At 40.6% G+C, this 13,654-nt stretch overlaps 1 protein-coding gene across 4 annotated transcripts in view; it reads left to right on the top strand.

Moving 5' to 3' along the window:
* Positions 1-13,332, top strand: part of ELF1 (E74 like ETS transcription factor 1) — a 92,566-nt gene extending 79,234 nt beyond the window's left edge. For all 4 annotated transcript variants that reach the window (XM_076363242.1, XM_076363225.1, XM_076363234.1 and 1 more), the window contains 2 exons: positions 116-583; positions 11,682-13,332. In XM_076363242.1, coding sequence (XP_076219357.1) covers positions 116-583; positions 11,682-12,285 — 1,072 coding nt within the window. In that variant the 3' untranslated portion in view covers positions 12,286-13,332. The remainder of the gene's footprint in view (positions 1-115; positions 584-11,681) is intronic.
* Positions 13,333-13,654: the final 322 nt, after the last annotated feature.

Here is a 13,654-nt window from a genome sequence, read left to right as displayed (position 1 = left end):
TACTGGTCTTATTTTCTGGGGGTTTTGTTGCCTTTTTTTTTTTTTCCTTTTTTTTGTTTCGTTTGGTTTTTGGCAAAAAACACTGTGTAACTTGATGTGTGTATGCTTTAAACAGATACTATTACCAAAGAGGAATACTAGCTAAAGTAGAAGGTCAGCGCCTAGTATATCAATTTAAAGAAATGCCAAAAGATCTCGTCTATATAGATGATGAAGATGCGAGCCCTAGCACTGAATCATCAGATTCAACTCTGCTCTCAACTCCTGTGGCCAATAGAAACCAGCCGAGCAGATCTAGAGCGTCTGCAAACGCGGGAACAAAGGGAGGATCAACCACAGTGCTAAAAACAGGAAACTCGAAGCCTGCTAAGCTGAAGGAGCACGTAGAAGTTGTACAGCAGCAGACACCTGGCTTGACTTCAGAAGTTTTGAGGACAATGCAGTCTCCGCAGCCAGTACATCCTACTCAGCTTTTTCGGACAGTTCACGTAATGCAGCCATTGCAGTCCCTCACAGAAGGACATGCAGCTGTAACCAGTAACGTTCCGGATGAAACGTTAAATCCCTCGGTTCAGAATATAAGGTAAGAAAATGTACAGGATATAAATGTATGAATAATAATAAATTCACTGCATGATGGCTAGATAGACTAGATTCTTTGTTGCGCTTCAAAAAAATGCTCATCTCCCAGTTTGGTTGAAGAGAAATGGTGTCTTTGTGGCTGATCCTAGGAATTGGGAGTTACTACACCATACTGCGACATGTACGCTCATAAATGCTCTGCCTTTGGTGGAGGGAAGCACATCTTTCCTGCGGTATTAGGCCTGATGCAAATCCTTTAGAGAGGAAAAATGCACAACTTCTCTTTTAAATTGGTATCATCAGTTCTGTCCTGCAGCAGAGGCAGTATTTTCATGGCTCTGCTTTTTCACTGACTGTTTGATGTCTTCACTTTTGAATTATACATGGTGTGTCTGCATGATCCCTTCAAAAAGATTTTCCTTCTTGCTTCTTAATTTTTTTCCCTAAGAATTTTTTGTCATTTCTTTCATCTTTTGTAGTGTCCCCAGTTACAACAAGGGAAAGCTCCGTGTTATCTACTCTAGCATTTTGCTGCTGTTACAAGAGCATGTTCTTTTGATTTTAGAAAACAGTTAACAGAATAATCTCATGGGAGCTGTGTATCTGCAGACTATTTTGGGAGACAGTCATGCTTCCACGCTTAATTTGTAAGTCAACTGGCTAACACTACACAGAGTTCAAGCATCATGACTCCTTTGCACCTACCCCTTAGTAGCAGCATCCTAATTGAAGAGGCTTTAAAAAACAATCACTTAAGCCTGGTTTCACCCTAGCCTGAGGCGTCCCCTGATGGACCTTGTTCATCTCCACTGACTACAAAAGACCTGAAAAGAATAAATGTTCTTGGAATCTAGGCCTAGGCCCCTCACACACATTCTTAAAGAATTATGAACATCACTTTTTTTTTGAGATACGCTGTGTTAACATCACTGTTATAATGGTTGTCATTTTGTGCTGCAAAATGGCAATAATGCTATTTCCTGCTCCCTTCCTCTATTCGTTCCTTTGAAAATTACATCCAGAGCCACCAATAGATTTGGAGTGGTACTTACTATCTGGGGTTAACCATGCAATTTTGTCAGAGAGAAGTAATGACACTAATGAGACCAAATAATTTCTTTGTTTCCAAAAAATAAGTTTTGCTCTCTCATCTCTGCTACTAGAGGGATGCTGTAAAAGCTAGCCAGTTATTAAAACTCCACTTATATAAAAGGAAAATCCAGAATAGCAGTAACAGCTAGGTTTTTCAGAAGAACTGAAAGAAGAACTGAAACTGTTTAGATCAGCCTCCAGTGACTGATACAATAGAATCAATGAGAAATGCTTTAGGAGATAACCAAGTAGTTGAGGAAGCTGAAGATTTATATATAGGAAATGACAAACCAAGACTGCAGCTTCAATCAAGAAAAAAGTTATGTCTTCTTTCCTTGGGGTAAAAAACCCCCAAACTTTAAAATTATCCCTGGACTTCCTAGTTTGAATCCTTTTTTTTTATTACTTCCTTAAAAATTATGAAATGTTTTCATTCACACTGCAATATGAAAAATTCACACTGAAAAGAGAAATTCACTGGTTAGTAAAGGCTGCAAGGGAATAAATACATTGGGCCATGAAAGCAAAAATATTTTTCATAGTTACTGGCAGGCACTGTAAAACAAACTGGAAAGAGTTACCATTTTTAAGTAGACAATGTCTGTTTTCATTTGTCTTCTAATTCTAAAATGCATGATTTGAAATCAAATTGTGTTTTGCTTATTGTTCTAACCAACTAGAATTAGTTCGAGATGCACATAGGGGAGGAGGGAAGAGTTATATTTGATCAGAAGTTTATGTGAAAGAGAATTATGAGGAATTTGACAAAAAAAAAAAGAACCAGTTTTGGAATTAATTTAGGAAATTAATAAAAATCTGCATCAAGGTGATGTCTTTTAAGTTTTTGAAGCTTAGGAATGAAGCTACTCTGTACAGTGCAGTCCTATGATTTCAGGGTTGATGAAGGGTTTAATTACTTGTAAAAATTGACTAGGGCAATATAGTGAAAGGAAACAAGTACAGACATAGTTGAAGCTATACAGTACCATTTAACTCAGTAGAATTACTGAGTTAATTAATTAAACATTAATAGGGGCAAAGTTCAGCAATTTTCAGAGTTAAATAGCTCCAGGCTAGACCTACACTAGATTGTATATCAAAAACAATATAAATAGTATAGATGGTATAAAAAATGGTAGCAACAAACAGAAGTATCTGTAAGACCTAATAAGGCAGGCAGGCAAGAAGTCCAGCCTAACATTTGGAAAGCTGCTCAGTGACATTATGACATCCAGTTATTGCATTACATTATTTCACAATCGGACCTTGGGCAATAAGCTAAAGGGAAAAATGTAGTAGAGATGATACATGTGTGACGTTCGAATGAAGTAAAAGCCTTAAAGCCTTAGGGTTCTGTATTGCATCGGTTCTAATCCATTGTTTGTAACTTAAAATGTTATTCCACGAAGTCTTCAGTTGCACTTTCCTTAGCCAAGATGACAAAGTGTTTCAGATGAAGGAAAAAAAAAAAAAGACCCATCGGATCTTTTCAGTACAGTACATAATTACTGAATGGTATAGAAGTATTGCTAATTAAGAAAGAATGTACTAAGGTGTCTGAGCAGTTAGAGTGAAAATAAAAACCACAAGCCAGATTTTTTTTGGTGTGCTTTTAACCAGGATGGGCCAAGCTGCAAACCAAGGTGCTGATGAGTCCTGTGCAGTAGTCACTGCCCATTCCAGGCTCTAAAAATACAACTTATGACAGATAGATTTCTGCTCAGTTTCAAAATGCAAACTTCAAATAGTTTGGTGAGGTAGAATGGCATGTTGAACTTTTTTTGGAGCATATGTTTTAGGTCTTGTTTTATAATAAGGCTAAAACAAAGGAACTGGATTTTGTGTTTGTTTGTTCAAAGAGCTGTAAATCTCTAGCAGTTTAACAAGTTTGTGTACATGTTCTGAATTGCTGCAGTGGGGCTTCCATAAGGGTTGAAATGAATGGTCTACGTGATTTGAAAATGTACAGCAGGTACGATTGCCATTATAGAATAAGAGCTGACAAACCTTCTGATGTATGCACACTCCCCTTGGGGTTGTGGTTGGAGTCACTTTATAGTACTTTTATAAGGAAGCATGAGGACAAATAGCAACATTGGTTGCCAGTTGGTGTTCAGAGGTTGGGGCATGTAGATAGTCAAGGTCATTTGGGCGAAATGGCAACCAGGGTTTGGGAATGATCCTCAGAAGGTTTTCTGATACGTACTGGTTAGTGGTTGGGCTCTGCCTTGAAGTGTGAACATCTTGGACCCATATAATTTGTCTTGCGCAATGTAGCTTCTAAAGTTTTATTCATGTAAATTTTCTTCCCTCTTCTTCATGGAAATAAATGGTCTTCCCTCTGCAGCAATTTGCTTCTGTTGTGTTGTGAGAAGAAAAAAAATATAGAGAAAATACTGAGGATTTTTGAGGTCAAAACAACTGGCTTCTTAACACTTAACCATATCCTTCAGAGAAGAAGTCTGAACATGTGTCTTTGCTGCTGAGGTACTTGGTAAAAGAATCCTGTTTGAAGAATGTTGTGAAGGGCTCGTGTCACCATCCCTCCCCTGTGCTAGGCAGCATTGACTGGTAAAGTCTGCTCCCAGAGCATCGCTGGGAGAGCGTGACAGCCGTTCCCCAGGGCCTCTTTGCGTTTCTCAAAGAAATGGGCATGCCAGTGAAAATCAGGGGTTGGTTCTTCACAGTAGACAGGCAGTGGCTTCATTTATAGCTGCACAAAGCTCGTGCAGAGTTTTGTGTACTTTGAGGGGAGGGTAGTGTTTTACTCTGAAGTGGAAAGGTTTTGGATGGCTTTTGATGGGCTTTTTATACAAGTTTTGGTGCTGCTGTATGCAGGGGAGACAAGGAGAAGTGTTGCTCGCCAGGGATAGATGCCTCTTCTTCAGCCCCAGTGCTTAAACAGAAAGGCTGTGATGTGGTGCTAACCCAAGCTTGGGAAACGAGGCAGGAGCAGGGTCAGGTCATGCAAATGGGGTTTTGCTGACGGGGAAGACATCTAGTATCCCCAGTGGGAATATTCAGAATTGCAAACTCACTGCTGTTCTGCGGGTGTAACAGCTCTGGCTCAGTGGATGCAAGCACAGTTACTGCAGTCTCCAGTTGTGTAACTGGGAGCTGAATTTGGCACCGCATGTTTCCAGTGATAAGACAAAAATAAAAATGCCTCTCTGGATGAGCATTTGATTTCTAACTTTTTCCAATGAGCCAGCTTTTTTAAGGAAGGAAAAAAAAAGTCTCTGAATTTAGCACTTGTAAAATTGTTCTGTTTAAACCAGAATAACTGACACAGGTTAACCAGAATATCTGGTTTATTGGAGTAATTGTGTTTTAGCTTGGAATTCGGAGGCACTGAAGTAGTCCTGGGATTCAGCTCCATGTTCATTGGGTCATCCTAAGTGTAAAGGGCATCTTTTCTGTTGCTCCAGAAAGTGTACCTCTCCTGTAAGGCTTGGAACTTACCTTGTCATGGGTAGTCTAGGACATCATACAGGGCTCTAAGTTGCCTGCATTTGGGCAATTAAATTGCTCCCTTAAATGACTAGGACTGCAGATAGAGATACGCATTTTCATTTACTTTTAATCTAGAGTAGTAGTGATTTAAGATGGAGTGTCTTCTGGATGGAGTGAGAAGAGGTTCTTGTGTTACTAACGGTTCAGAGAAGATCATATTGTGAGTAATTTAAAATTATATGTCTCTATTTGTTATTGACTGTATGGGACATATCTGAATCTTCTGGCTGGCAGCTCTGTATACCAAGAAACTTGCAATTAGCTGATTGCTGACAGATCCTGTGCAATGCTTTAGCAGACTTCAGGTTTTAAACACAATTTTTCTATCAAAATTCAGTTTATTGTTTCTTTTCTGTATTTTCAAGTTGTCATTGTGATAGCTTGGACATGTTAGAAGACCAGTATCCCAATTCTGTTCTGTAGCTGGGGGAAAAGCTAATACAGACCACAGAGGACCAGTGGGATATGCTTTGTGTGTTCACTTCTGAACTGGAGAACTGCTACGTGATGAATCAGCCACAGCTTTCATCTTGACCTTTTTGCAACCTTTGGGGTAGAAAACGTTGCACTAATTCATCCTGAAGGTGACACAAGTGTGGACCACAATGGCAAGATCCTCATTAAAGAGGAGAAGGAAGTAGCTGAAGGTGAATCGTGTTTTTTCTGGGCATGAGCATTCTGTGTAAGAACAGTGATGAAGCGAACAATATGCCAACACAGTGGATTGTCCCGCTACGCAGAGGGAATTATCTTTGAAAGTCATGTCTACCCCAAGCAAATACGTATGCTTTCTGCTGTTGTTCCATAATCTGTTTCTGTGTCCAGGCTATGATGTATTGGTGGTCTGACTGCAGCTATGCTGATGCTGAAAAATACAGATTTGTCTAGCAGCATGAGTTTATCAACTCTGAGAATGTGAATACAGCTGCTATTTCAAACGAAGTGTCTTCATCTCGTGCCATGTATAGACGTTACCTTGTGTAAGTTGTGCAGTGAATGTCACTGTTACGTTCTGTAATCATACTTTACACCCTATGTATATTGGTTTTGCTCGAGCTTGCATAACCACACAGACACAGGGAGGCAGTCTGGCACTGTCCTTCTGAGATTTTGCATTGACCATCTCTTCCTTTTTCCCTGAATAAGAACGAGAGTCAAATCTGCACAATGTCAGCTAATGTAGCTCATCACTCCTCTGCTGTTCCTATAGGTATGCTGAATATAAACTGTCACAGGTGTCAGTCTTGGTAAAGAGCTCACTAGGGCTCCCTGGGACTTGATGGGGAACATGAGCGAAGGAATACGATGCCAGCTGAGGACTTCTAGATAATTGGAAACAACTCCTGGCTGATATTTGGAAGGCCTTACTTTGATCGGCCAGCATCGGTGCACGTGCTTTGCTTCTGTTTGCAGTTAGACAGTAGTCTTCCGTCAGTGCAACAAGTTGGGTCTTCATGCTCCAAAGGAAGGCCTGCAGTAGAAGCTCTCCAGCACACCGACTGTGTGTCCAGCAGATACTGTTGGATCTCACTCACCGCTGCTGTAGCCTTCCCCAAAGGAAGGGAAGCAGGTGATTGTTGCGAAGAGCTGATCTCTCTCATCTCTTAAGTGAAGGCTTGACTGCATTTCATGTTGCAGGATGGTGAGGAAAATGCTCTTCCTGAGGGAGGAGTTGGTCAGAAATAGGCTGATGTGATCTCAATGGGCTTCTACAAGAAACTCTCATTTAGCTTACAACAGGGCGTGTTTCTCAGAACACATTTACAATAGGGACAACTTCTATCATAGCAAAGACTTTGGTTATAACCAAACATTTTGATTTGATTTTCTTGCAGCTGAGAAGACCTTTTCTTAAGCCCATTTCTGATTTAATTTCTGCGGTAGGTAGGAAGAAGGCTGCTTACGGCAGAAGGGACTTCAAAGTCGTCTAGACAGATTAATTTTGTTTCTGCACAATGAGAAGCTATCCACAGGAGCTCTCTTTACATGTCTTTGGCACTGTCGAAAGAGGTGGGGTTTCTGCAGGTCTCTGTTAGTAGCAAAGTTTCTGAGTTCTAATTCAGGTGAGCGTGCAGTTTTGAAAAATTCTGGAAAAAAGGCTGTAAGACTATGTGGGTCCGTAAAAAGGACACCAGACTTGAGAGTTGAGTCTTCTGTCTCTGTCTTCATGACATAAGAAATTATCTTGTTCAGGCAAAGAGCTAGACAAGAACAGGCAAGTTCTGCCCTCCCTTTGGAGGAGGCTGTGTTCAGACGGCATGAAGGCATCGAGTGCCTTTCTATCTCTCATGGACATCTGCCCCTAGACTGCTTAGCAGCTCCTGTCTGCATGGCTTGTGCTGCAGAAGGGCCAGTGGCTATGAGGCAATACGTTGGGGTGAAGTATTGACAAGATTGTTGATGACTCTGAGGATCACGTACTCGAGCGCAGCTGTGGAGCAGTTTGCAGTGATGGTAGAGCTCCTGAGTTGCATTTGGCTGATGCTTCCTATAGTCACTCAAAAGAGATTGCCTCTCAACTCAGGCATCTGAAGTGATTCTAACAAGCACATCCCACCCCTTCACCTCCCTTGCTCTTCCTAGCTTGACTGAATGAATTGTTTGCACACAGTTAGTTGAACAAATGGGGAAAGTCCCTGGAAATTTGCCCGTTTATCTCAAGGCCATCATTTCCCCTATAGCTGTAGGTTAAACAATGTGTATGTTGGAGAGGGAATTCTCCTCTGTTACCTCTCTCTATGTATTTCTTAATACTGCCTTGTTACATTTTCTTATTGTGCGGTGAAATACTTTGTTTACCTTGGCTTGTAGCTTCAATATTTTTTTGGTATCTTCTCCCTTTCTCCATTTCATAAATTTCACATAAATTACCATGAATAAGCTTGTTTTTCCTGCCTGTCACTTATTGTTTGCTTTATCATTAGTTACCTCTTGATGAGCTAATATGATACTGCACAATTCTGGGCTGTTAGCAGTACCAAATGGACCAAGAAATAGATGATCATTTTCTGCCAAGCTAAAATGACTTCAGAATTTTTGTCATTCTGTTCTCAGGTGTAACCAGATTGTTTTATGGCAGCATTTCCTTTTCATCACTGTTGCTCAATGTTCTTGTTCTTCTTGTAACCTCAGCAGGAACTTTTAAAGTAATCACCCAATAGACTTATACCTTAGAGTAGGAAGGGCATTAGCAAATTGACAGTGAAATTCAGAAGCATAGCAAAATACACAGTTCAAAGCACCTAAATAATGTAGCCCAGTGTTAACAGATCACCTTAAGTAGTGTGTAGTTGTTTGGGGTTTTTTTTGTAAAACAGGCAAAACAATTAAGCAAACGTGTATTTTTTTCAATTATATTCAAGGCAAATAGTTTGTGCAGATAGATTTTTAGTTTGTAAACAGACGCATTTATCTGTAGTCTTACCAATTAAGGCAAATTGCTTGGCCACCATCAGCATAAACAACGTGTATTTATGGTGCTGTGTGCTACTTAATCCTGTGCTTGTACAGACATCTGCTGCATGCTTTCCCTGTAGCAAGTTCACACTCTCTGTGTGTGTATACATATATGTGTATATACATGTTTATATGTGTGTGTATCATATATGTATCTTGACTGATGGTGAAGATAGAGCATCTGGAGTAAACTATTAGTCACAGTATGATGTACAGGTATGGGACTTGCTTTCAGGAGAAATAAAATGGCTTAACATCAATATGCAACTACTAATTACAGTGTGCTGAGACAAACGATCTGGTTCTGTCCTCTCAGAGCTGTTGCTCCTAGTGCTTTGTAGAATACCTTCTGCACTGATTAGATCCAGTTCACACTTTTTGAGGTTGTCCTTCACAGCCATTTAGCAGCTAGAAGCTTTTATTTTTACTATTTTGTTTTAAAACAAAACAGCTAAAGAACAAGAAAGTAGCTTCAAAGTAATACTTGGATGGCATACAGGCTAGCAGCTTCAGCTGCTGCTTTCAAAACTGCAACTATTGAGTTGATCTTAATCCTTCAGGCGCAGGTAAGTTTCTTCATGGATTAAAGAGCTGGCTTGGTATCTACTCTGATACTTGTAATGCTTTTCTGATGGCAAGTGTCAGTTGTCTTTCCTTCTTAGCTGTTCCACTTGCCTTGCTGGTCTCTGTAGACTTTCCTGGGTTGAGCTGTATCTATATGACATTTTGATTTTACTGCAAGTTTGTTTAACTGTAGGTAGTTTACTTTTTTTTTTCTTTTTTAAAAAAGCTAGTGGATGCCCTCATCCTGTTACTACTTCTGACAGTCATTTATGATTTTTCTGTCAAGGTCCCAGGGGAATTGCTGGGGCGGGGAGAGTTAACACCGATAACCCTTAGCAGACTTGGTGTGAGCCTTGCACTTTAAGCTTGGTTGTTGGTATTTGCTGTGCAGCACCAAGTTCTCCAGAAGTTGGAAAGAAAGAAGTGATCACTCCAGCTGATGCTTTACCTCCAGCCAACCCCCGTTTCCATGAGCTTCTTCCTTGGGCTGTCTCCAGTTGTGTGAAACAGGAGCTAAAGATTGACTGTGGTGCCAGTCACATCAAATTTTGTGTCCTGGTTATTATGGCCTCTGTGATGAGACCTGCATGGGAGCCTCATGGGCAAGGATTTGTTTTTTTTTTTCTATAGTAGCATTCCTGGGTACTGCAACCTTCTTTCTTGTGAGGAAGAGAAAGCTACAGATGCGGATTTTGTTCCTTGTATTACCAAGCCACATAGGAGGTGGGGAAAAGATTGCCTGCAGCAGGGACTGGCAGCTGGAGGATGCTCAGGGAGTACTGATGTGCTCTGAGCCTGATACCAGCTGGGTTACTGGAGCTGCTCTTGCTGGAGCAATCTTTGGAGATCAGCTAGAGGCCTTTCCCAGAGGACTGAGCTGAGAGGGACCTGGGAAATCCTCTACAAATACTCCTTCGCTTGTCTCTGCTGCTGCATTAAGAAAGGGGGAATGCAGCTCCCTGGGCGGTTGGACTACCGCCAGCAGCGGCATCTGCATCCACATTGCCCCATAACTTCAGCATCGCATAAGTCCTGCTTTGGTAAGCTTTTTGTTGTAACTGTGATAGCCAGAGCATGGTTTTAAATTGAAGTTTTGAATATGCTGAGTCTGATCTGGCTGGTCAATCGCTAAACGCTGGCAAGTAGGATTTCACAGAGCTGTAAAAAACAGGTACTACATGGGTAGAAGGACTATAGAGAGGAGGACATTCCATGGTAGATGTATAGTAGGCAGCCCTTACAGCATATATGAGGATCGGTCTTCAGAAGGAAGAGCATGCAGTATTGTGCATGGACTTGAAAGTACAAATGTTGACAGTAACTGGCTTTCCATCGAAAGTGATTTCAGCAGGGGTAGAAATAAGCTAGGAGGAGGAGACAGTTATTTTTGGTTTTGGTCAGTGTCAAATATGTTCAAGAAAACACAAGGGAGAGCTTAAGACTTAAAAAGTGGAGGAGGGCAGGCAGGAGAAAACACTGAAGAGAAGCAGGAAGGTTGGAGAGAACTTTGCAGGACAAGCAGAAGGAAGGAAAAAGGTTGTCAGAGACTGCGTGGCATGATGGGCTGGAGCAAGCCGTGGGAGGGCGTCAAAGCAGTTGCCCTTCCCTTCCTCTTTCCTTCCCCTGGAAATCATTTGCTTCACCAGGAGTATGTTGTGGTTTGGGTTTTTTGTTTGGTTTTGATTTGCATGACTGGAGTGTGTGTGTTTCAGCCACATCTCTAAGTCACCATTGTCCATTGTAATAGTTGTGTACTTCAGCAGTATGGCTGTTAATCCTCTAATGTTGCCCTCTCAGCTGTACATATATAGAAAGTAATGTGGTACCCGCGTCTGTGAGCCTGCAACTGATGGAATCATTCCTAATTTAAACTGATGTTTTGGGAGCAAATTCTGTTCAGTTGCTTTACCAGAAGGAGCATACAAGCCTGGCAGACAGAGGACTCTGTGTCCTGGGAGTCTGAGAAGGTCCTGACCAGACTCACTGTTACAGTGCAGATACTTTTGCATACAGGTAAATGTATATACAGATGTCAGGAGAATTGAGGCCTGACTTATGAATTATTTAGGTTTGTGACTTATGAATTACTTAGGGTACCTCATGAAATTGATGGCAGATGTGTAGTGGGTCATGCTCGTGATGTTGGTTGATGCGTGAGAAGGAGATCTTAGATGCGATTCTCAGGTTTTCTGATGAACTACTGAAGGTCTCAAAGGCAGGCTGTTCAGTTTGGCAATGTTCATCGCCAGTACTGTTCATGCAGGGTACCTTTACTTTGGCAACTGTGTTGCTGAATTCAGGGGTCAGGTCCAGTTCTTGTTTTATTAGGAGAGCGACTGCCACCTCCTTCAGAACCTTGGGTAAATGAAATGTTTATGAAGCCAAGTGATTTTTTTCAATAGTAAATCTATAATTATTTTTCAAAACTCGGCGTGGAAGTGTTCTGACCCTATAATCTTTTCTAATCTTAATAGGACTTTACAGACTCCAACCCAAGTTCCAGTGGTTGTTTCTCCTGGAAACCAGCAGCTGCATACTGTAACACTCCAGACGGTGCCTCTTACTACAGTGATAGCCAGCACAGATCCAGCCTCAGCAACAACGCCCCAAAAATTCATTTTACAAGCCATTCCTACTTCACAACCCATGACGGTTCTTAAAGAAAACGTTATGCTACAGTCTCAGAAGCCAGTCTCGCCTCCTTCCTCAATTGTGCTGAGCCCAGCACAAGTTCAGCAGGTGCTCACCAGCAGCGTGCAGACAATTTGCAATGGAACAGTCAACATGGCTTCATCTCCATCCTTCAGTGCCACTACCCCCGTGGTAACGTTTTCACCTAGCAGCTCACAGGTGGTAGCTCATCCATCAGGCACGGTGATCACTTCGGTTATTAAAGCACCAGAAACGAAACAGCTTGGCGTAAAAGAAGAAGACAGTGACAAATTAGATGATACTGAGCAGTCGGAGCAGAGATTCCAGCAGCAACCGTTTGTGATGGTAGTGTCCAGTTCGAATGGTTTCCCATCTAACGTGCAAGTGAAGCAAGAAAATGAGCCATTGGAACCCAATTCATATTAATAAATAAATTAAAAAAAGACCCTGTGGATGATTGTTTTCATAAATGTGATGGGACCCTTTCAGTTATGTATATATGATTTGATTCTGAAGCAAGATGTTGCAAAGCTACTTAATTTCTGCAGTTGTTAGAATTCATGCTTTAGAATGGATTTTGATTTTCTGTTAATTGCTAAATGTTATCATATAAATAAAATTCTATATTACTCGTTTCAAAATACAGGCATGAAGGAACATGCTTTTTACGCTATGAAGACTTTCTCCTGAGGTTGTTGGCCTCAAACTTCTTTCTTACTGTACGTTTTCAGTCTGTTGCCGATTTACATTGCAGTAATGTTATTATAACCTTTTCTGTTTAATCTGTACGTGTATCACTTAACTTTTGAAGCAACAGTTACTTTTAGTGTGGGACATTTTCATTCCATGTGTATGACTTTTTATGATCAAGTATCTGAATTACACCAGTTTTAGACTTGGATAACCAGGTATCCTCTTGCGTTTTTTGCAGCACAAGCTCTTGTGTGTGCAAAATGGAACATACACTCCTATTGAGAGTATACGAAACATTTATTCCAGTAATGGACAATGCCATGTCTGTATTTTATATGAAAACATCAGATATATTTAATTACAGAAGCTAACGGCATCACTACAGGTGCAAACGTTTCATGCCATTTTGCGACTATGAAGCTTAACAATCTTGCTTTCTACTTCAGATTATTTTGTAAGGGGGGAGGGAAATGAAATATATACAATTTATGCAGGTATTTGGAGATTAATACTGCTAAGAGTTCTTTTTTTTTTTGATTGTAAATAATGTACATTCAATGTCACAAGGAAGTTTTTTCAGCTAATTTGTTTCCATACAAATTTTTGATAGATGCAAATAAGATCATTATGTTTAGAGGTCTAATGTTATATGTATTCATATTACAGAGTGAATTTGTATTTAAAGACAAATTTTTAAATGATGGAGCCCTCTGAACCTTGGGTCCTTGTCTTTTGTATTTTTAATTGGTTTATTATGAAAATAAATCAAGTGGAAAAACATTTTTCTGTATTTACTCTGAAATGTTTTTATATTATTATAATGTTTTGACGACCATCATAAATAACCAAAATACACTGAGAAATAGGACAACGTGATTAATCAGTGTGGGTCTGTGGTGGGCCATGAGCGATTCACAAACCACTTCTGAACAGACTCGAGCGCACCTAACATGCTGCGGGTATCCTTTGAAATAGCAGCACTGTACGTTTTTGTAGCTCAGATGAAGGTTGAGCTATGCCTAAGAACGGGACTTAAACTTCTCCTTTTCCATCACTTCACAATATCTTACGGACAAACAAGCCAGAACTTTCAATGTAATTC

Source organism: Aptenodytes patagonicus, chromosome 1 (genome assembly GCF_965638725.1).
Source record: "Aptenodytes patagonicus chromosome 1, bAptPat1.pri.cur, whole genome shotgun sequence".
NCBI lineage: Eukaryota > Metazoa > Chordata > Aves > Sphenisciformes > Spheniscidae > Aptenodytes > Aptenodytes patagonicus.
Note: the sequence above shows the minus strand (reverse complement) of the source record. Positions and strands in the feature narration are given on the sequence as shown.